At 37.9% G+C, this 21,757-nt stretch overlaps 1 protein-coding gene across 2 annotated transcripts in view; it reads left to right on the top strand.

The window, feature by feature from the left end:
- The window catches only part of LOC139151940 (uncharacterized), a 116,633-nt gene extending 95,155 nt beyond the window's left edge, over positions 1 to 21,478 (top strand). Inside the window, exons 1-6 of one of the 2 annotated variants that reach the window (XM_070725001.1) lie at positions 6,653 to 6,789; positions 9,006 to 9,126; positions 11,441 to 11,536; positions 17,516 to 17,809; positions 19,242 to 19,328; positions 19,944 to 21,478. In XM_070725001.1, coding sequence (XP_070581102.1) covers positions 9,069 to 9,126; positions 11,441 to 11,536; positions 17,516 to 17,809; positions 19,242 to 19,328; positions 19,944 to 20,773 — 1,365 coding nt within the window. In that variant the 5' untranslated portion in view covers positions 6,653 to 6,789; positions 9,006 to 9,068 and the 3' untranslated portion in view covers positions 20,774 to 21,478. Of the gene's footprint in view, positions 1 to 6,652; positions 6,790 to 9,005; positions 9,127 to 11,440; positions 11,537 to 17,515; positions 17,810 to 19,241; positions 19,329 to 19,943 lie in introns of those variants that run through there. The other variant, XM_070725002.1, reaches the window with a different exon arrangement.
- The last annotated feature ends 279 nt before the right edge of the window (positions 21,479 to 21,757 follow it).

The following is a 21,757-nucleotide window of genomic DNA, read 5'->3' on the forward strand; positions in this document are numbered from 1 at the left end:
ATTAGATTTCTATATAATACTTATAGCCCCTAAACTTGTAATAATAATAATAATAACAAGGCAGTATTGCTGAAGGCAATGAGTACTTGGGCCGTGATAGAGTAATTTTGAGGACAATATATACTACTATTCAAATATGGTCTTGAATTTCCTCCTGTCAATTAGGCATTTGATTAACTGGTTATTAAACGAAGCAATGGCATGACAACGGCAAAATATGTCTAGCAACTTTTGTGGAGTTTGAGGCAGGGGTTCTTTATTTATAGTGAAAATTGCTTAAATATTCAAATTACGGCAAATTTCTTTTGTTCTCGATGGTAGATGTCTAATATTTAGATGGGCATATTTAGATTTCTACCCTATAGTTATCCCTATATACCAAAAATCGGACATCCAGCTCTATTGGCTTGCTCAGAATTAGATATGCGCATAATTAATGAGGTACAATATGTGGTGTCATAAGGTGTCCCATCATACCAAATATGAAGGTTGTAGCACTTGTGGTTACTGAGTTGTGGACAAATATATCTATTTGAGGTCAAAGGTCATTGAGGTCACGTGACATTTTGTCAAAATAATTGTATTGCTAAGTTATTCCTATATACCAAAATCAGACCTCTAGCTCTATTGGCTCGCTCGCTTGAAAACAATCTCATAAACCTGGCCATATGGGCAACTGTGTATGGGCAGCTGGATGCTTGACTTCCCGGAGAAGGCGAGCTGTCACGTTCAAGCTCAGGATTATTTGTCGATCAAATTTCAGTAAATTTACCTTACCTAGATGAAATTTTGTCTATAGGCTGAAATTTCGCCGAATTTTGACGAAATTGCATCGATTTTTCAGGTTCATATCCGACATTTTTGAGTTTTGAGTGCAGACGGAAATAAGTTTTGAGGCAACATGGCTGCGACCCCATGTTGACCCCGGTATCTGCTAAAAGTGCGGGTTGCGGGCTACGGGCTGCCGGTTTTTAGAATTATGGCTAGATTTCTAATATATGTAATATGGCATTTAGTATATAAGAAATAAAACCTTTAGAATGTGTCTATTATAAATAATGATGATCAGGTCTATCGTACAGTATCCCTTTTCCTGCGAAGTCCATATTTCACCATCAGGTCAAGATGGTTAAAATTAATGAAACACTACTATATGGTGTATTTTAACGTAATACTGTATATTTGAAGGCTGTTGAAAACATCAATGCTGTAAACTTGATTTATTGGACTAAAGATGCTATAACAGACCAAACCAAATGGGTGAAAATACGTTATGTTTCTGAAAAAAATCAAAATCTGCTAAACTAAAAGCGGCGATTCCGAGGACCAATTTATTTATTCCGAGCTGCCCGGCCATTACAAATAATTTCGGATCTGAATCACTTTTCTTTCTTGCCATGGATGTGAGTGAGAAATATACGTAATACCAGACTGACAAAAAAAAATCGCGCCTCGGAAATGTCGCCACTTATCGCGGAATGAAAATTGTTACATTTCTAGTATCAGGCCATAGGAAGTAAATTCTTTGTAATGCATCCATTCACAATTCGGTTCCAGGGCAACTCATACAGAAAATTAAACAATGCCTAGTTAAATGCAATGCATAAGGAAAGATTTGACTTAAAAAAGCGTAGAAGTGGTGTGTATTGTAAATGCCGTGTATTTTTCATGAAATCTTTAAAAAGAAAAAGACGTACAACAAAGGACTTAGTTTACTTTGCCGTTTCGGTTCAAGCGAGGTCGCGACCTCAGAGAACGACATTCTGCTAACATTTTACGCGAGAATTTCAGTGGAAAAATACGCCGGTGCGTTGCCTTATTTTCAGGAATCGATCTAATAGGAATATTTTTGGATGAGTTTGTGTTCTGCAGCTCTCAATAATTTATCTCCTAATATCATGAACGTATGACTTGCACCTGCAGTATGATAGTCGCTCCATGCCGGTATGCCCCTTCAAGCATTTGATCCAGCTAGCCCTGCGTACGATGCTGTGTGTTCCGCTACAGCTAATTCGCATTGCTCACCACACGATGCTGTGTGTTCCGCTACAGCTTAAATAGCCCCGCTCACCACAGCCCTGCAAAGACCCGTACGTAGAGTTGGTGACTTCAAATCCATTTTTGGACTTGACGTAAAAAGCCAAATTACTGCCGAAATTCAGCGTTCTTGGGCCCAAGTCGTATCCCTGCCTACCTCAGCTACTCGATCGCTTCCAAAAATGCCAGTCTTTTATTCTTTTTTCGTAAATAACCGTCGATGTCGGCAACTCTCTCGCTAGCCCTGCGTACGTACGCAGTGTACGCTGTGCATTCCCTGTGTGCGTTCCTAACAATAACAAGTCATCATTGATGACACAGTCCCCGCTTGTCCATTTTGTTATAATCTTTGGTGTCTAGGTAGCTGTGGTCTAGGTCGCGCTGTGGAATGACATTGATGCAACAGGTGCATCAGGCCAGGTGTGACTTGCATAATAAAGTAATCTGAGGAACGTTCAATAAATGACTCATCTCTGCCGGTAATGACCACTGAAGGAACTTTTGATTACATCACACATAACAATGCCCTCACCTCAGCCATTTCGAATCATATAATGAAACAAATTAATGTGCACAAGAATGCAGCCATAGTATTTTATCTTCGTATCACGTTTGAACAAAATCAGTCGATCGAGGGACAGTGACCTATGTTTCAAAGACATAAAAAATCACACCAAAATTGAAATCAAATGGCTGTCTATTGACCATATGGATCATAGCACAAAATTAGTAGACATGCATATGTATGCCATAGTACTTTATCTTTGTACCAAGTCTCAACAACACTGGTTAAGGAATATTTGCATATAATTAAGCCTCAAAGACATGAAAAAATCCAAAATGACCATTGGGCAGCGATATTGGAAAAAATTTACAATCTGGCAGCCATATTGGAACATGTCACGAAGTAAATTGATATGTATGCCATAGTGCTTGATCTTTGTGCCAAGTTTGGACAAAATGGGTGTAATGACCTTTGAATTACGCTTCAAAGACATGAAAAATTCCAACAAAATGGTAGTTCTGCAGCCATATTGGATCCTATCGCAAGGTTAATTGATACATGCATATGCATGCCATAGTACGTGCTTTGCCTCTGTGCTGAGTTTGAACAAAATCAGTTCAAGGATGTTTGAGTTACGGTTCAAAGACATGAAAAAATCGCAAAAAAATGGCCACCTGTCAGCCATATTGGATCATTTCACGAAATAAATTGGTGTTCATATGAAGGGCATACTGTTTTGCTTTTGTGCCAAATTTGAACAGAATCGGTTCAAGGATGTCTGAGTTATAGGCCAAAGACATGAAAAATCGCAACAAAATGGCCGCCTCACGCCCATATTGGATCGTATCGCAATATAATTTGACATGCATATGTAGGCCATAGTGTTATGCCTTTGTGCCAGGTTTGAACAGAATCGGTTCGAGGATGTTTGAGTTATGGTTCAAAGACACGAAAAATCGCAAACAAAATGGCCGCCTCGCGGCCATATTGGATCGTATCGCAAACTAATTTGACATGCACATGTAGGCCATAGTGTTATGCCTTTGTGCCAAGTTTGAACAGAATCTGTTCAAGGATGTCTGAGTTATGGTCCAAAGACATGAAAAATCGCAACAAAATGGCCGCCTCGCGCCCATATTGGATCATATCGCAAAATTATTTGACATGGATATGAAAGCCATAGTGTTATGCCTTTGTGCCAAGTTTGAACAGAATCTGCTCAAGGATGTCTGAGTTATGGTCCAAAGACATGAAAAATCGCAACAAAATGGCCGCCTCGCGGCCAAATTCGATCGTATCACAAAATAAATCGACGTGCATCTGTAGGTCATAGTGCTATGCCTTTGTGCCAAGTTTGAACGAAATTGGTTCAGCAGTGTCTGAGAAACTGTTGATGACGGACGGACGGACGGACGCACAGACGGAACCCAATCTATAAGTCCCCGCCGGACTTCGTCCGCGGGGACTAATAATGAGACGAGATCATTCTAGACCCGGTTCTAGACATCCTCCAAATTATCCAACCATTCGCGTTAGAGTTCAGCTCGCTTAGAGTATCATAACATTCTTCGGCCTTCGTTTAGATCGACCCTAATCTCTCCCATTTAGGAAACAAATACACAAGCTACCTCGACAAAACTTCGTGCACCATCCAGGACCAAACGCACTACAAATCTGTCTTGACGTCATCATCTCCTTACATGGTAATCGGCATACCGTATTTTTAGCAAAGGAGACACAGAATACGTCGGAGTATTCAGTTTCAAAACGTATTACATTGTGTGATGTTGTCAAAAAAAGGTAATGTTACTGCAGTGGTATAAATTACAAAACACAAAAGTTCAAATCAGTTTATTTTGGACTGGCTTTACCCAACATTTCATATTGTTTCTTATGCCAGATTTGACCACGTACTTACTGGCGACCCCTTTACATGCAAATTTTGTGTCAAATGGTGTGTTCTCCTGGAAAAACAAACGTACGATTTCTATATGAAGGAGGCGAAATTTGCCCTCAAAACTCGAAACCACCCCTTTATGGGGTGTACCTAGCTATTTTGAACGAGCTTCTCGAATCTGCAGCTCTATTTAGAAATGATGGTCTGGTTTTCTCAGCTCAAGGATAAGTGTTCTCCATCGCTGTGGGCATTACTATTCTCAACTGGGGGTACAGTTTCCAGTCGTAATGTTTTTCATTGTGTCCGGGATATAAAACCTTTCCTTTTCAAACTTTCAGTTTGATTAACACTAGTCCACATCTTGTCAGTGATTAAACATGTTTCAAGTTTAAATGTTAAATTCTGGTCTCGAGCCCTCCTGTTCGACCAAACTGAAATTACCCCTCCCACTTTGGCTCGTCCAGTGGGTGTAGCAAGGGTCGTGCCATCGCTTAGGAAACGGAGGGTGCATTAATTGTTGCATTTCGATGCACATTTTGATTATATTCAGAAGATTTTGTGGCAAAAACTCAGATAGAGAAGCATTTATATTCACATCTCACTTATTCATGACTGGCTGAGAGCAGCACTTCCATTAAGTTAGCATCATTATACCATTTATTATGCCAAGAAAGATGAAGCCAAGACATTTTGCCCTCCCTGGTCTCAGCCAGAAATGGTTATACCTTACAGAGTTTTTTCCCACGGAATGAAAACAAATGTACTTGGGCTGAGGCCCAAGTACAATAATAATAATAATAATAATAATAATAATAATAATAATAATAATAAATGCGATATAAAATTTATGGAAACGCATCATTCGTGAAAACAATGGTGAATGCAGAATACCTTTGATTGACAGAAATAGAATTAATAAAGAAAAAGGTGACACAAGGGACTTTTACAGGCTTTCTATAAAAATGAATTTGTGCGTGCTACTTTTGAATCAAAATGTTTACATAAGTTACGTCGATCACCCTGAGGTAAATTGGAAACAAGTATGGAGACTTCCATATAAAAAAAAAACAACAGAAGAAAACTCTTCCAATTTCAAATTCTTCACCGAATCTTGTTATTTTTGTGATAAAATCAAACCCGATATTAATTGTAAATATTGTGGTCAAGAGGAGACAATTGAACACCTTTTCTGGTAATGTAAACGTGAGCAGCATTTTTGGAATGGCTTTGAAGCTTTCTGTAATACAAAACTAAGTAGTAATAAGCTTTCACTGTCATGTTACACAGTACTTTTTGGCGTTCGTGATAATCAAGAAACAATTCTCTTAAATCATCTTATTTTTAATTGCGAAATTTCAAATTTACGCCATCAGATATACCAATACTAAGTTAACTAAGAATTTCTTTATCCAAAAAGTGAAGGAAGTAATGTCCATAGAACAATATTTTTACTGAGAAGACGTTTGAAGCCTATTGGGCTATTTGGGCCTATTGGTGTGTTTGTTCTTCCTTTTTCTATTGTGGTTTGTCCATCCTTTCTCTGTCTTTTTGTCATAAAAAATATTTTTCAAAAAGTGAATTTAATTTGACATGTTGTCTTAGGAAGATTATCTTTGGAAATGCTATGATAAATAGCACAATTGTAGTAGAAATCATTTTTCTATTCAATATGGTGGAATAGGCATTTTCGACTGATAAGTTTGCAATCCTTTGTACCTTTCGTTTTTTTTGACGATATTATGGTAAAATAATTTTTATCGTCAATCTCAAAGTTGTCAAAAATTGTCAGTGTTTTGGTATGTATCTTTCTCCGTGAGTGCCAGATAGTGACACCGCTGGATGCAGTTCTTGCTTCTTTAAGAGATAAGATCATAAAACATGTGTTGAACAGCATCTTTAGGGTTATGCTTGGCCAATTTAATGACTTTATTCGAGCGCCTAGTGTTTGTTCAATCACTGACTTCGATGACAAAATCAATGCGGAAGTTTTATTTTTAAGCCTGTTTAATGAAACGTCAAAAATAATTATCATTGAAGCGAGTAAGAGTTTCCCGACTGCAGATACAATAGAGAATAAACACGTCAGGAATACTCATGAAACAGTCTTTTACAAACTATTCACTCAAGAAACAATATGGCAATTTCCGTTCTTACACTATGACCTCATCAGGTCATTGGAAAAAATAAATGTAAACAAACAAACATCGCATGGACTTTGCCCCAAACACTATACCTAGTTCGGTTTTGCTACATTTTTGCACAATGTTGCTAGGGAAGCGTTTTTCTGAACATCTACAATTAACATAGGAGAGCTGCAACTTCTTCTTCGTAAGGTTCTCTTACGAGTAAGGTAAGAATTCGTTGCTGCTATTGATGGCAGCCCTCATTGCAAGAGATCCGCCTTTTCAAGAAAGACCATCATTCATGTACCACACGAAGGAAAACATTTCGATAGTAGTTGCTAGGTCTGAAAACAAATGACTAAATCAATCACTTGCTTGGTGAGAAATTTAAAAGCTCTTCAATATTTCGAATGTTTCCACTTCTCACCATGCATTAACTAAACAGGATTATAGCTCAATTTTTTTTATGTTAATCCCTCTATCAGACGCGTTTAGCACCTTTGAATTCTCGGATGTTGACGAAAGTAGCTGCTCTTGTTGAATCATTTTAATCTTCTGAAGCTGAAGCTATTTTGATGAAGAATTAGCCATCATTAGCAAGAAGATAACAAGTCAAGATTCAAATTCACCGGAACGAAAACAGTTGAGACTCTTTGTGAATATTGCTAGTTGAGCGAAACAGGACAATCATGTGTTTATCTACATAGTACGAGTAGAAGCCTCCGTACCGTAGGGGAAACCAACAAGGGGATTGCTTGAAATGTGCTCTTAAACAGTTCGTGACAAACCCTATAATAAGCTTAACGCTACGGAGATCTTTCCAATAGCCATAGTTTGGTCCCTAGCTGTACTGGAACCATTTGGGGAGGCTCACAGGTACTTGGAATCACAGGCGCTCGACTAATTTTAAAATCACTTGTCTGTAATTTTAATGTTGAAACATACATTTCATTAAATAAATGTATAAATGTGCAAACGGCAATCATGCGGACAGCTTTTGAGACATACAGAGAAAGGCGCCCAGTGCACGGCTGTGGCGCTTAACTCTACTGTTACTCATACACACTTACACCCCTTGGTGTATATGACAGCCGAGCGGCCACAGCCTTACTATGGGCGCTGCTCACTGTATGACTCAAAAACAGGCCGCATGATTTCTGTTCGCACATTTATTAATATGATAGCGCCTTGAGCACTTTCTACCACACTAAAGCGCTATCAACTACGGCGGTGCCCTTCCCCTGGCCCTGATCAATTCCATTCGAAAGGTTTATTGTGGAGGTTATGCTTTCTACTACACCCCCTGGACCAGTATCCGGTCACTTTTATAAAAAACGACACTCGCGCTTTAATGCATGTTTCGACATAAAAATTACAGACAAGTGATTTTAAGATGAGTCGAGCGCCTATCATCCAAACGGCCATTTTTCGCACTGAACAGACAGAGGGGTGAGCGTCATTGATATACGAAAGCAGGGACTGTGCGTATGGGACATACGTCTTTGGCGTCAGTAAAACGGCATGAACAAATGTCATGACGTATACATGTGCGATTTTGGCAATGTCCATGGTCAGTCATCTGAGACTCTCAAAATATATTAGATAGAATTGACGTATTCATTGTACGTTTTAGCCGTAGTTTAAATTTCATATCAGAGGCGCATGCAATAGGCTAAGTGACTGAAACAACTATACTTTCAATACCTTCTTTCCGTTCCTATAGAGGTTGTTACGAACTAGTTACAAGATCCGTTTTATTAGGCTGCATTCACAAACACCCCTGGAAGGGGGAGGGGAGAATAAAAAAACAAGTTCTCCGATTTTTTCAAATGCCCAAAGTAACAAACGTATATGAAACTGGCAATATCTGTGCACTATTAAATAGATGTTTGTTAATTGATATAAATCTATGTGTCAATGATTAGAATAGGATGGTCACAAGTGCATATATGTACAAGAAATTTGATTGTTAAATTTCACCGAAAATGCAGATCCACTATTCATGGTAGTCTACGAGAAAATTATGAATATTTTTTTCCAATATAAAACAAGCAATATCTGTGCGTTTGATCATTGATATCTCCTACCCAACTTCCACTTGCAAGCTGAAAACCAGCGTTCAGTTCAAAAGACTTTCTGTATCTAGTTATTGACACAGAGGGCTCAAATTCAATCCCAGCATTCTTGGCGTATGTGTTCGTTCATATCCACGGTAGTTTTCTCTCTTTTTCTATTTTTAAGGCATGATTGTAACGATATCTTGTACCAATGACGAGGTGGAGAATGATATTTTCTGGCTATGGCAGTGATACATAACATGAAAAATTTATCTTAAAATGTTTCTGCAAACAGTAAATAAAGTCTTAATGACCTCATGATTGTTGAAACATCCTGATCTTTCTTGATGATAAATGAACCGATAAACTCATACTTTAACCTGCAGGTTGGGCTCAGGGAAAAGAGGACAGTATAAATAGGCCTAACACCATATACAACTACAAGAAGCATGAGTGCTCCAGCATCAAGCAAAAACCCTTGGAAGAAGGATGAGAATAAGGGAGAAGGTAACTGTTTAATCTCTGTCTCCGACAATGTGACTTCCCTAGAGTCCGTAACCTTAACATTCATCCTGGCGGAATCGCATTTCGAAAATATGACTTATATTGAACGACTTTCAAAAATTTGTATGTTGATTCTTATCAGTCCGGAGGGTGAAAAAAACAATGGTTTTGAATTGAGCGATTTTCATATTCTTCAACTCATCTGCATACATTAGATCTGATTTATTCATTTAAAATCCCACTTCAGATCAAGGAGCTGATTTAATTAACTACGGCCTTTTACATAAGCAACAATATCGAGCTTTGACTATACAATTATGGGGAAATAGTATTTTTTGAGGATCTAATTACGTCTCTGTCATGTTTTGATCAAATGATCACATGACTGTCATGTGATGATCATATGACTGTTGTAATGGCGATCGCATGACTGTCACATGATATAGTTCGTGGACCATGTGATTGTTACATATGACGTTCTATAAAGTGCATTTTTACTATGACCTCATATATAAATTGTGTAATATGCAAATCCGTAAAGGTATGGAAATTAAAGAAAATGATATAATTGCTTGGAATTTGGTCAACTCTATAACATTTTGTGGAAAGTTGCAAAATAATATGACTGGCCTTACGAAAAATTTACATTGAGAATTTACGGTTAATTTTGATGTTAAGTTTAGGCGTGGGGAAGTTCTCAAGGGCATCCAGGTGTAAGTGGGCATCCAGGTGTAAGTAGCCTGCTAAAAATATTACCGCACCTCAAAGGCTATTACATTTGATTTCGCCTTGGGTTAAAGTGGAAGTTGAAAATGTTGCAATCATGACGTCATATGTAAACAGTACTATACGCGAAACGGTAAGGAAATTGGAAATAAAGTAATGGAAATTATGGAAATTAAAGAACTACTACCAGACATTTTGATTAGTTTTGATAAAATGAGGATCCTTCCTGCAAAATAATCTTGCTTATGCATGCATGAATGGTATGCATGGTTTAAAATGATTTTATGCATTGTCTAAAACGATTAGTATTCCCCATGTAACGGCCATATCCTAACGAGCCACAGGCGAGGGGGGGGGGGGTCATCAGTTCATGGTTAATGCTGTCTACCAGCTTTTGCCGGCTCTGGCTACCGAGGTTAAATTGGTGAGATAGATAATTTTCATTATAGCGTTATATCTAGAGATGTTATCTACGGCGAATATAGAAGTTGGTGAAAAATTTAAAGTAAAGAAAACAATGAAACTCCTTAATCCTTCGTCAGATTTACAGCAAAATATGCTGGGAAAGGGGATGAGGTTACAGCGTCAAATTGAGTATGCTAGAAATGATTCTTCAGTGTAGCCTGCATTTACATCATTTGGACACTAATGGGAGTCTGACATGCGGTAGTGATAGGAATTTTCTGACTGACTCATAGAATCTGTGATGCCTATTGTATCTTCACCATTGATTTTACAATTTTATGTCAATCTATGCTGATTTGACAGAAATCAATAAGTTGGACATGGAAAATGATGAACTAATGAGGGTATCCTATGACAATAACATGTAGAAAAAATTAAAATGTTTACATGTTGGCGGCCATTTTAAATATTTAATGGAGTCACATAACCGTAATTTGCATATTTTTGGGAAAGTGTATTATGATGACTCTGAGAATATATGGTTATTGGGATAGTCTCTGATTATATCCGAAGTCAGACGTCTCGCCACACGGTAGTTTCAAATGTCAACTCCACCCAAGGGCCTTGGGGTGCAAAGGGTTAATCATACTAATCAGAACACAATTGCAACTAATTTGGGATAATTGGACAAATAAGTAATGTCGCTTTAATCTGCAAATGTCAGCTCATCTGGTTTTCTCTTTAAGCGATGCAGTTGTTTTTGTGAGTAATTTGAAATATTGCAACACTCAGTTATACGGCATCTAACACTTTTGAGAAATTTGAACAATATGACGATCTAATTATCCAAAATTAGTTCCAATGGTGTTTCAGATTAATAATTCGAGGGGTACAACATTTTACAATTAATGAATTAGGGGGGGTCCAATTTAAAAAGATTAATTTCAGGAGGGGGTCACTTTATGCACTTCATTTGTAGCTTTAGTTCCACCTACCCCTTCTCCCCGTAAAAATTGAATGCTCCCTTACAACAAATTGACAAAAATCTCCAGCAGATATGTTCTCCCATTTCGCATCTAGTCAGTTTCCAATATTGTTTCCCAAATTTTTAAATAAGAAAATGCAAGTTTCTGTTCGACTCAAACGGTCAATGAATAAGCAATATTCACATTTACGCTATCGGTAGGTTCCTCTCAAAGTGACAAGTCCTCAACAAGTACGGCAACAGGAGTTAGCAACTTCAGTAAATATCTTGGCAGTCTAGCAGACAAGATCGGAGATGGTAAGAGTACATATTTTTGTTCGTAAATTCTTGCACTTGAATGAGTTAAAGCAGCGAGATAATGGTTTTCTGATTTCAATATTTTCCATGCTCAATAATTATTAGTGGTCGAAAAATAAAATATACTACAATATTTATCATCACCTTCTTTTGTGAAGGGAAAAATCCAATAACCTTTGGACACCTTTGTCTACAGGGATTTGCTGATGGAAAAGTCAGCGTTAGTATTATTGCTGATGACACAGTGTTCATTTGCTGGCATTCTTGCACAACAGCAGTGATCTGAATTTTTGCACACCGCGACTAAAATAGAATTGTGCGCATGCGTCTCGGCGACTTTCTTATTGTACTTGGGCCTCAGTCCAAGTACATTTGTTTTCATTCCGTGGGAAACAACTGTAAGGTATAACCATTTCTGGCTGAGACCAGGGTGGGCGAAATGTATTGGCTTCATCTTTCTTGGCATAATAAATGGCGTAATGATGTTAACTGAATGGAAGTGCTGCTCTCAGCCAGTCTTGAATAAGTGAGATGTGATTATAAATGCTTCTCTATCTGAGTTTTTGCCACAAAATCTTCTGAATATAATCAAAATGTGCATCGAAATGCAACAATTAATGCACCCTCCGTTTACTAGGCGATGGCACGACCCTTGCTACACCCACTGGACGAGCCAAAGTGGGAGGGGTAATTTCGGTTTGGTCGAACAGGAGGGCTCGAGACCAGAATTTAACATTTAAACTTAAAACATGTTTAATCACTGACAAGATGTGGATTAGTGTTAATCAAAGAGAAATTTTGAAAAGGAAAGGTTTTATATCCCGGACACAATGAAAAACATTACGACTGGAAACTGTACCCCCGGTTGAGAATAGTAATGCCCACAGCGATGGAGAACACTTATCCTTGAGCTGAGAAAACCAGACCATCATTTCGAAATAGAGCTGCAGATTCGAGAAGCTCGTTAAAAATAGCTAGGTACACCCCATAAAGGGGTGGTTTCGAGTCTTGAGGGCAAATTTTGCCTCCTTCATTTAGAAATCGTACGTTTGTTTTTCCAGGGGAACACATCATTTGACACAAAATTTGCATGAAAAGGGGTCGCCAGTAAGCACGTGGTCAAATCTGGCATAAGAAACAATATGAAATGTTGGGTAAAGCCAGTCCAAAATAAACTGATTTGAACTTTTGTGTTTTGTAATTTATACCACTGCAGTAACATGACTTTTTTTGACAACATCACACAATGTAATACGTTTTGAAACTGAATACTCCGACGTATTCTGTGTCCCCTTTGCTAAAAAATACGGTATGCCGATTACCATGTAAGGAGATGATGACGTCAAGACAGATTTGTAGTGCGTTTGGTCTTGGATGGTGCACGAAGTTTTGTCGAGGTAGCTTGTGTATTTATTTCCTAAATGGGAGATATTAGGGTCGATCTAAAAGAAGGCCGAAAAATGTTATGATACTCTAAGCGAGCTGAACTCCAATGCGAATGGTTGGATAATTTGGAGGATGTCTAGACTGATCTCGTCTCATTAAGATTATTTGGCGGTCAGTATTGAATTTCAACTGCGTCACAAGTTTGCGTCGAACGGTCAACGAACGATATTTTAGAAATCTGGAGACATGGCACATCGCAGTTTTATTTTAGTATTTTATATTTTACAAAAGATGTAAGAAGCAATGATTTTGTTGAAAATTCTGAAAAAAATATAGGAAGATTTGATCGCGAACACATTTTCACTTGGGGGTCAACTAGCCCTGCGTACGATGCTGTGTATTCCGCTACAGCTAACCGCCCGCACACCACAGCCCTTCAAAGACCCGTACGTTGGGTCGGTGACTTCAAATCCATTTTGGGACTTGACGTAAAAAGCCAAATTACTGCCGAAATTCAGCGTTCTTGGGCCCAAGTCGTATCCCAGCCTACCTCAGCTACTCGATCGCTTCCAAAAATGACAGTCTTTTATTCACTTCTCGTAAATAACCGTCGATGTCGGCAATTCTCTCGCTGGCCCTGCGTACGATGCTGTGTGTTAGCTGTAGCACATAGCATAGTACGCAGGGCTAGGGGTCAACATGGGGTCGCAGCCATGTTGCCTCAAAACTTATTTCTGTCTGCACTCAAAACTCAAAAATGTCGCATATGAACCTGAAAAATCGATGTAATTTTGTCAAACTTCGGCGAAATTTCAGCCTATAGGTAAATTTACTGAAATTTGATCGACAAATAATCCTGAGCTTGAACGTGACAGCTCGCCTTCTCCGGGAAGTCATGCATCCGGCCAGCTGCCCATATGGCCGGGAGCATGAGATTGTTTTCAAGCGACGGCGGCAGACCGTACGGGGCTCTGGATATGAACCTACCGCCGGTGTAGCTGTAATAACTGTTGCGTTGTTTTTAATCACCACGGACGAAGTCCGAGGGGACTTATAGGTTTGGTCATGTCCATGCGTCCGTCCGTCCGTTCACGCCGAGTACCCAACCCCATACAGATGCACGTCGATTTGTTTCACAATGCTATCAAATTTGGCCGTGTTAGAGGACTTTTTAGTTTACACCTCCATAGACTCCCATGTATAAGGCAGCTCTCCATAGACTCGCATGTATGATGCCAAGAAAAATAAAAATTTAGTTTCTCATCGTATTCATATTGCCTAAAGGATGCAGTGACACAGTTTTTTTGTCCCCATGGATAAAGTCCAGGGGCTTATAGATTGGCTCATATCCGTCCGTGAGTCCATCAGTGAGTCCATCGGTTCACGCAGATATCTCAGACATTTTGACAAAATATCATGTGACCTTGGTGACCTTCGACCTCAAATATACATTATTGTCCATAACTCAGTAACCACAAGTGCTAAACCTTTCATATTTGGTATGATGGGACACCTTATGATGCCACATATTGTACGCCATTAATTATGTGCATATCTAATTGTGAGCGAGCCAATAGAGCAAGAGGTCTGATTTCTGGTATATAGGGATAAGTTAACAATATAATTTGTTTGACAAAACTTCACGTGACCTCAATGACCTTTGACCTCAAATATACATATTTGTCCCAACTCAGTAACCACAAGTGCTACACCCTTCATATTTGGTATGAAAGGACACCTTATGACACCATATATTGTACCTCATTAATTATGTGCATATCTTATTTTGAGCGAGCCAATAGAGCTAGAGGTCTGATTTTTGGTATATAGGAATAACTTAGCAATACAATTATTATGACAAAATGTGACGTGACCTCAATGACCTTTGACCTCAAATATATATATTTGTCCACAACTCAGTAACCACAAGTGCTACATCCTTCATATTTGGTATGATGGGACACCTTATGACACCACATATCATATTGTACCTCATTAATTATGTGCATATGTAATTTTGAGCGCGCCAATAGAGCTAGAGGTCTGATTTTTGGTATATAGGAATAACTTAGCAATACAATTATTTTGACAAAATGTCACGTGACCTCGATGACCTTTGACCTCAAATATATATATTTGTCCACAACTCAGTAACCACAAGTGCTACACCCTCATAATGGTATGGTGGGACACCTTATGACACCACATATTGTACCTCATTAATTATGCGCATATCTAATTCTGAGCAAGCCAATAGAGCTGGATGTCCGATTTTTGGTATATAGGGATAACTATAGGGTAGAAATCTAAATATGCCAATCTAAATATTAGACATCTACCATCGAGAACAAAAGAAATTTGCTGTAATTTGAATATTTAAGGAGTTTAAGCAATTCCCGCAATAAATAAAGAACCCCTGCCTCAAACTCCACAAAAGTTGCTAGACATATTTTGCCGTTGTCATGCCATTGCTTCGTTAATAACCAGTTAATCAAATGCCTCATTGACAGGAGGAAATTCAAGACCATATTTGAATAGTAGTATATATTGTCCTCAAAATTACTCTATCACGGCCCAAGTACTCATTGCCTTCAGCAATACTGCCTTGTTATGATTGAATTTTACTATCCCTGAGGTGGGAAACTTGTTTTGCAACGGTACAGATATCGAAACTATAAAACAGATCATGAAATGCAGACAAACAGTTCAAGTGAGCTACAGGTTCAATGGCAGTTTTGTGATCTCAACACTACTGTTATGACACTTGCACGAGTTATCCACTCCACAGTGATCAAGCCTTTACAAATTTCCAAAACTCGTCGTGACCAGAAAAAATGCAATTGGTTTTCGCCTAATATCTGTCAGTAAAATTTAAATAAAGGCCGTAAAAGAAGTACTATTCCATATATTTTCTCAACAAGTATCGACAACAACGTAGACGACAGAAAATAGTCATGCACGGTTGCAGAAGTGCGGCTTCTACTTCCATTTTCCGGCCAGGATCGTTCAACGGCAGCGGACGACAACGCGCGCTCAGATATCGCAGACTGGCCATTCAAAATTCTTAAAATCTGATCAGAAAAATTTTCTCCGAGAACGATTGACTAACTTTAATTTCATGTTATATATGTTACGTTTTGTGAATATTGGATTAAGTTGTAAAAAAGTACTCGAGGTGGCTATAGCTTAAAATACAAACAATACACCGATGAGTATTAGCACCAAATGCATCACCTTCAGCGAAGGTTTACAATTTTGATTCACAAATCACCATGTGAAATGTTCGGTATCCAGAGAGCTATAGCAGAATTCATGTTGATGGTTTTTTTACAATATAAAGTAGAATCTATGAGAGTATCTATTGTTATCCACCACTGGCAATCCAGCTGCGGAATACATAACGGTAGTCACTTCTTGTACGCTCACGGCCTTTAAACCGCCTCTTCAACTGTTACTTTGAATGTTTTACTGCGGACAATGTCGTCCTCCGTCAGCGTAAAACTTGCCCTATGTCAATTTTGTTTGTGACCCGCATTTGTTAACAAAAGACATCATTATGTATATCCATGAGATATGGTGAGTCAGGTGACGTGTCTTTGGCTGCGCTATTCTATTTGTTGACTTCGGACTTTTTATTGGAAAATCATACCGTAAAATATATAGCATTTACCGACAAAATTGTTTCATTTTCAAGTCAAGTTTATTTCAGTACTTATGGCCACCGGCCAAAATGTACAAAGACATAAGTAATATCGTACATGGGTCACTTGGAAAAAGTAACTTACAATAACACCAGATCATGGAAACTAATTACAAAACAGACGACAAGATTAAGTGAAATTTACATTACTCATATAGTCGTCTCTACGCTCCATTGCAAAAAATATATATCTACTAAGTTGTCTTAGAGTTTTTAAATTTTCTGCGGACATCAACAACGTAAACTTATATAAAACAGTTGGGTTGTAATAATAGCGTGATATAAACTTAGCCTTCAGATCTTGATAATTGGGACATACAAGTAAAAAAGGGAATTCATCTTCCACTTGGTTCATGGAACACAAATTACATGTTCTGTCTAAACGTGGGGTTTTGTTCCATCGTCCTGTTTCTATTTTAAGGGAATGAGCTGAGGTTCTGAATTTGCAGAGAGCTAATCTGAACACAGGTTTTTCAAGGTGTAACAAGTATGGTTCTAGTCAAAGTTCCTTCTTGAATGTGGAGTATAGATACAATCTACTGGTTGCTCTTAATTGCTGTATCTCCATATCTATACATCGTTGCTTAAATAATTTTAAAAATCTTACTTCATCACCAACACCCTGGTTTTCCCATACCTCTCCAAAGCCATGTAGCTTTGTAGTAGTAACTTGACACTTTTCACCCAAACGTTGTAACGCTGTACATCTATGTTACTTATTTGGAACTCATAACATTTTGAAAACTATTCTATTTTTATCATTCTTAACAATCTCAGCCAATATTTGATGATTTTACTATACCTATATACATACATGGAAACTCGACCTTGTTCACCCTTTATTGCACTTGTTGATGTATTACTGTATAATATTGTTTCATTTTCACCCCAAGATGATCTGAATAAAATACTCTTTCATGCCGACGAACTCAAGCATCAGCCTATTCACAAACGAGAAAGGGAGAAAATTAAAGACCCACGCGCCTTATTTGCTAAACTGAAAGAACTTGGTCATCTTAGTGACAGCCATTACAGCACTTTAGCGGAACTTCTGGAGACAGCAAAACTTGTTAGGTTGGCAATCGAAGTCAAGGTCAGATACAGAATAGGATTCCATGAAGACATCACTGATGGCGAGCTGAAGGATATGGTCAACGCTGAACTTATAAAATCGGAACCAGCAAAAGGTAATGTGACAAACGATATAGTATTTGTAGTTGAAATTTACGTGATCAAAAGCTGATACATAAATCTTGTAAAATGTGTCAAGGATATTTGTTTCAACCTCTGGTTAGCTGTCTATGATGTGATTTTTAACAATCCGTGATTGATTTCAAGTCTAAAAAAAATAACAAGTCTTGCAAGGAAAGATAAAGACAGAAAAAAGTATTCTTAGACACACTTCTTATTGTGTTACCGATCATGGGTACAAGCTTCGACAGGAAAACCAGCAGCGTTTGTAAACAGACTTTTGTAAGTCATGCAACTTGACAGCATTTGCTAATATCTAAGCTTTCAAAAGAATACAAACTTCAATGCAGTTACATACTTGTCTTGGAACCTCGAGCCATCAAATTTGAAACAAAAAATAATTTCGTCACATGTTGAAATTAACTTGGCAAAGTCTGCCAAAGAACCATGTTTCTTACATGTTTGCCGATACAACATGGGCAATTGTAGAAGAAGGTTATTTTTGACCACTGCATCACAGTTAAGTACATGACAAATTTGACTTTTTATTTTTATTTCGCTGGTGATACACATTGTTTGAAATGTGGTTTTGGAAAAACTTATTCTCTTAGTTTGTTATTCCTTGGTCATATAAAAATCCATAACTGTCTTAATAGTGAAAGTAAAGTATAAGATTAAAGACTTATACAATTCACACGTTACCCTTACGATTAACCGTCGATCTAACAAAACAAGATGGGTGATGGTATACCACCCAAAACTTTTACGCCTCATATTCTTCTCATCGTGTAAAGTGTAACGAGGAAGACGCTGATATATGATACTGAATAGACCATGAATAATCTAGCATCAGAAAAAAAAATCACATCAGGTTTTTAAAGTCACATACCTAGCACGTACCGACAAATATATGACTTCTTCTGTTAAAATGAAGCATTTTATATTACATATACCGCTCCTGTTACTCCTCCGCTCAAACCCAACTCTGTTACAGCATAGTAAACGAAGGTGAATGCAAAACAGAACATCCCCAAACAACATATAATTGATACAAATAATTCAATCTTTTACATTCACTGCTTAAAGGTATACTGTCACCTGTTCCAATTTTGCCACAGTTACCATAGGAAGAGAAAATCTAACCAATCACAGATTTTAAGCGGGTGGCCGCTTTTTAAAAACAGCGCCCTCACATGGGCATTTTGAATACCAAGGAACGCCCTTTTGACCATATATGGGCATATTTAGATTACAGGTGAATGTATACCTTTAATGCAAATTAGTACACAACTGTTGTGAGAATATTTCAAATGCCATTATCGTGACAATAGATTGAGAATGTGTGGTAGTCATGGATGATTATCAAGGGATGTGACAAGTACTAGACACGATTTTCCTGTATCTGACTATGGCCTTGTTTTATTTCAGAGATTGGCCCAGCAAAAGATAAGACAGAGGCTATTGGTGGCACAAAATACATTGGTAACAAGAAATCACTGAATGGTCATATGGCAGGTGAGAGTTGAACATGTCATGGTGGCAATCGGGCTGCCATCACATGCAATATTTCATCCATTCAATACTTTTTGTATCGAAAAGACCACGGTTCGTCTCAGAACATAAGGCATGATATAAAGTACTGTGCGGTGAATGACTGAAATGGACCTATTTAGCTCGACAGTGGTCCTGAATGCCACATTCCATGTAAAATGCTATGATATTGGGACCTGATTATATTTCAATCTTTTGAGTTTCAGATTTAGCTAGCTGTCGATAACCTGTATGCTTATTTTACACATCAATAGACAACAGGCGTTAACAGTTTTTCTAGTTAGGTCAATAATATTGGGTGGATATGGAGTGTGTTTTTGCAGGCCAGTACCATTTTACGGGGGTTCCCTGATCATGTTAACTAGTTTCTGCTGGTAATATATGCAGACAAAAGAATGTCCCCGGGCTTTAAAGAAAATTTATTGATATGCCCAAACCTTACCAAGACATTGCATGACCTGCCATGTTTACAGAAAACATCCGTGACGATATTTTCCAATCTTAAAGGGAAATGAAAACTTTCCTGCAATTCTGTCGTTTACACTCACCTGACCTTTGACATGTGCTTTGTATCAACAGGTGCTGAGTGGATGTTGCGGGTATTGGGAAGTGTGAAACCTGGTACAGGGCCAGGACAGTTTAATAAACCACAAGATCTGACATGGCATGGAGATCAGCTTGTAATCTGTGACAGAGACAATAATCGCATACAAATACTCAATAAGAATAAGGTGGTCATAGAAATTATCAGATTTGATGGTCGCTTCGACAAGAAATTCAGGCCATATGCTGTGTTCATATCCGATAATGGTGACCTTTTTGTCACTGACGTTGGTAATAATCAAATAATCATTTGTGACAAAAATAGACAAATCGATAAAACCTTTCCCCAAAGTGCAGACATTGAGGTCAAGGGCATTACTGTAATTGCAGCATGTATTTTTGTCACTGACAGCAAAGGTAAAAGTTTGATCAAATACAATATCAGAGATGGAAAGCCTGTTAAAAGAGTCCGTGACCAATTTGTTCTGCCACACTCTGTAATGGCTACTAGCAACAACCATCTATTAGTATCAGATGAAAAAACGCATGTCATTCATGTTTTAGATTCAGATTTGAATTATCTGACTTCATATCGCAATGATAGGTTAAAGAATCCACGGGGTTTAGATGTCGATTCACACGGCAATATTTATATTGCTACAAAAGGGAGGAATGGCATTGTAAAACTGAGATTTAATGGACAATTTGACTGTTTATTATTTGAAGGTCTAGATAACGTGAATTACCCAGGGTTCATTGCTGTCACTGATGGCATCACTATGACTGTCGCTATCTCACAGCCATCATCATGGTGGTCGCCGTCGACGTCCTTCCACCAGATAAGAGTATTCTCTCTATCAAAATAGATATGTTTATTACCATCTCCTCAAAATATCACCATTTTATATCGTGCACCGTAAGTTTGGACTAAATATCCTTTGTACTCTGCGTGGCGGTCTTAGCTCTGTAGACGCCTGCAGAATCCATACCCTTTGAATTTGAAATAGACAAAAGGAAAAGCTTTATAAAATAAAACGTAAGCACAATTTAACAAGGATTCGGTGTGATGCGTACCTTCAGACGCTGCAAAATTTTGCAACTTCAGAGATGAGAATTTGTATTTATAATAAACCTATGAAAGTAGCTTTTTGGAAGCAAGTCATACATATCGTAGTGAAAAAATCCTCACCAAATCATAGCGGTGAGGATAGTGTGTTACAGTACATCTACTCTGTGTAGCTCAGAAATAATGAAAAATCGTATCAGCACTTTTGTAATTGCATACTTTACATCTTGGCTGAAGTAATCCGTGTTACAAACAAAAAAATACACACCTTAGATTACAAATAGGCTATGTGCAATGTATCATGATATATATGTAGTGAACTTCTGGAAATATTGTAAAATAGATAAAATTCACGCACTTTGGATCAAGTTAAGCAGTTGATTACCTGTTTTCTACATTACAGCTTGTATATACGGCAGAAATGTTACAATGATACAAATCAACGACAATTGCGGGTTATTATTTTACTCTGATTCTGTGATAATAAACTAGATTTCATTTATAACTCGCCTAATAGTCAATTATTAAATTAGTTAGTTATTAAATAAAGTATGTCATTGCTATTAATACAAGCAATGTGACACTTTATTTAATCACTTGCAGACGCTGCAAAAATATATTGGTGACACCAAGATCACACTTCGCGATACGTCATAAAAAAGACGCCCCTGAAGCAATACTCTTTAATCAGAATGAACATGGCATTGACGGTGTTTCAATCATAGGTATCATACAAGTCATTAAACAAGATGACAAATTTCGCAAATAACTTGAAACCTTCTGG

This window comes from Ptychodera flava, chromosome 15 (genome assembly GCF_041260155.1).
Source record: "Ptychodera flava strain L36383 chromosome 15, AS_Pfla_20210202, whole genome shotgun sequence".
Classification (NCBI taxonomy): Eukaryota; Metazoa; Hemichordata; class Enteropneusta; family Ptychoderidae; genus Ptychodera; species Ptychodera flava.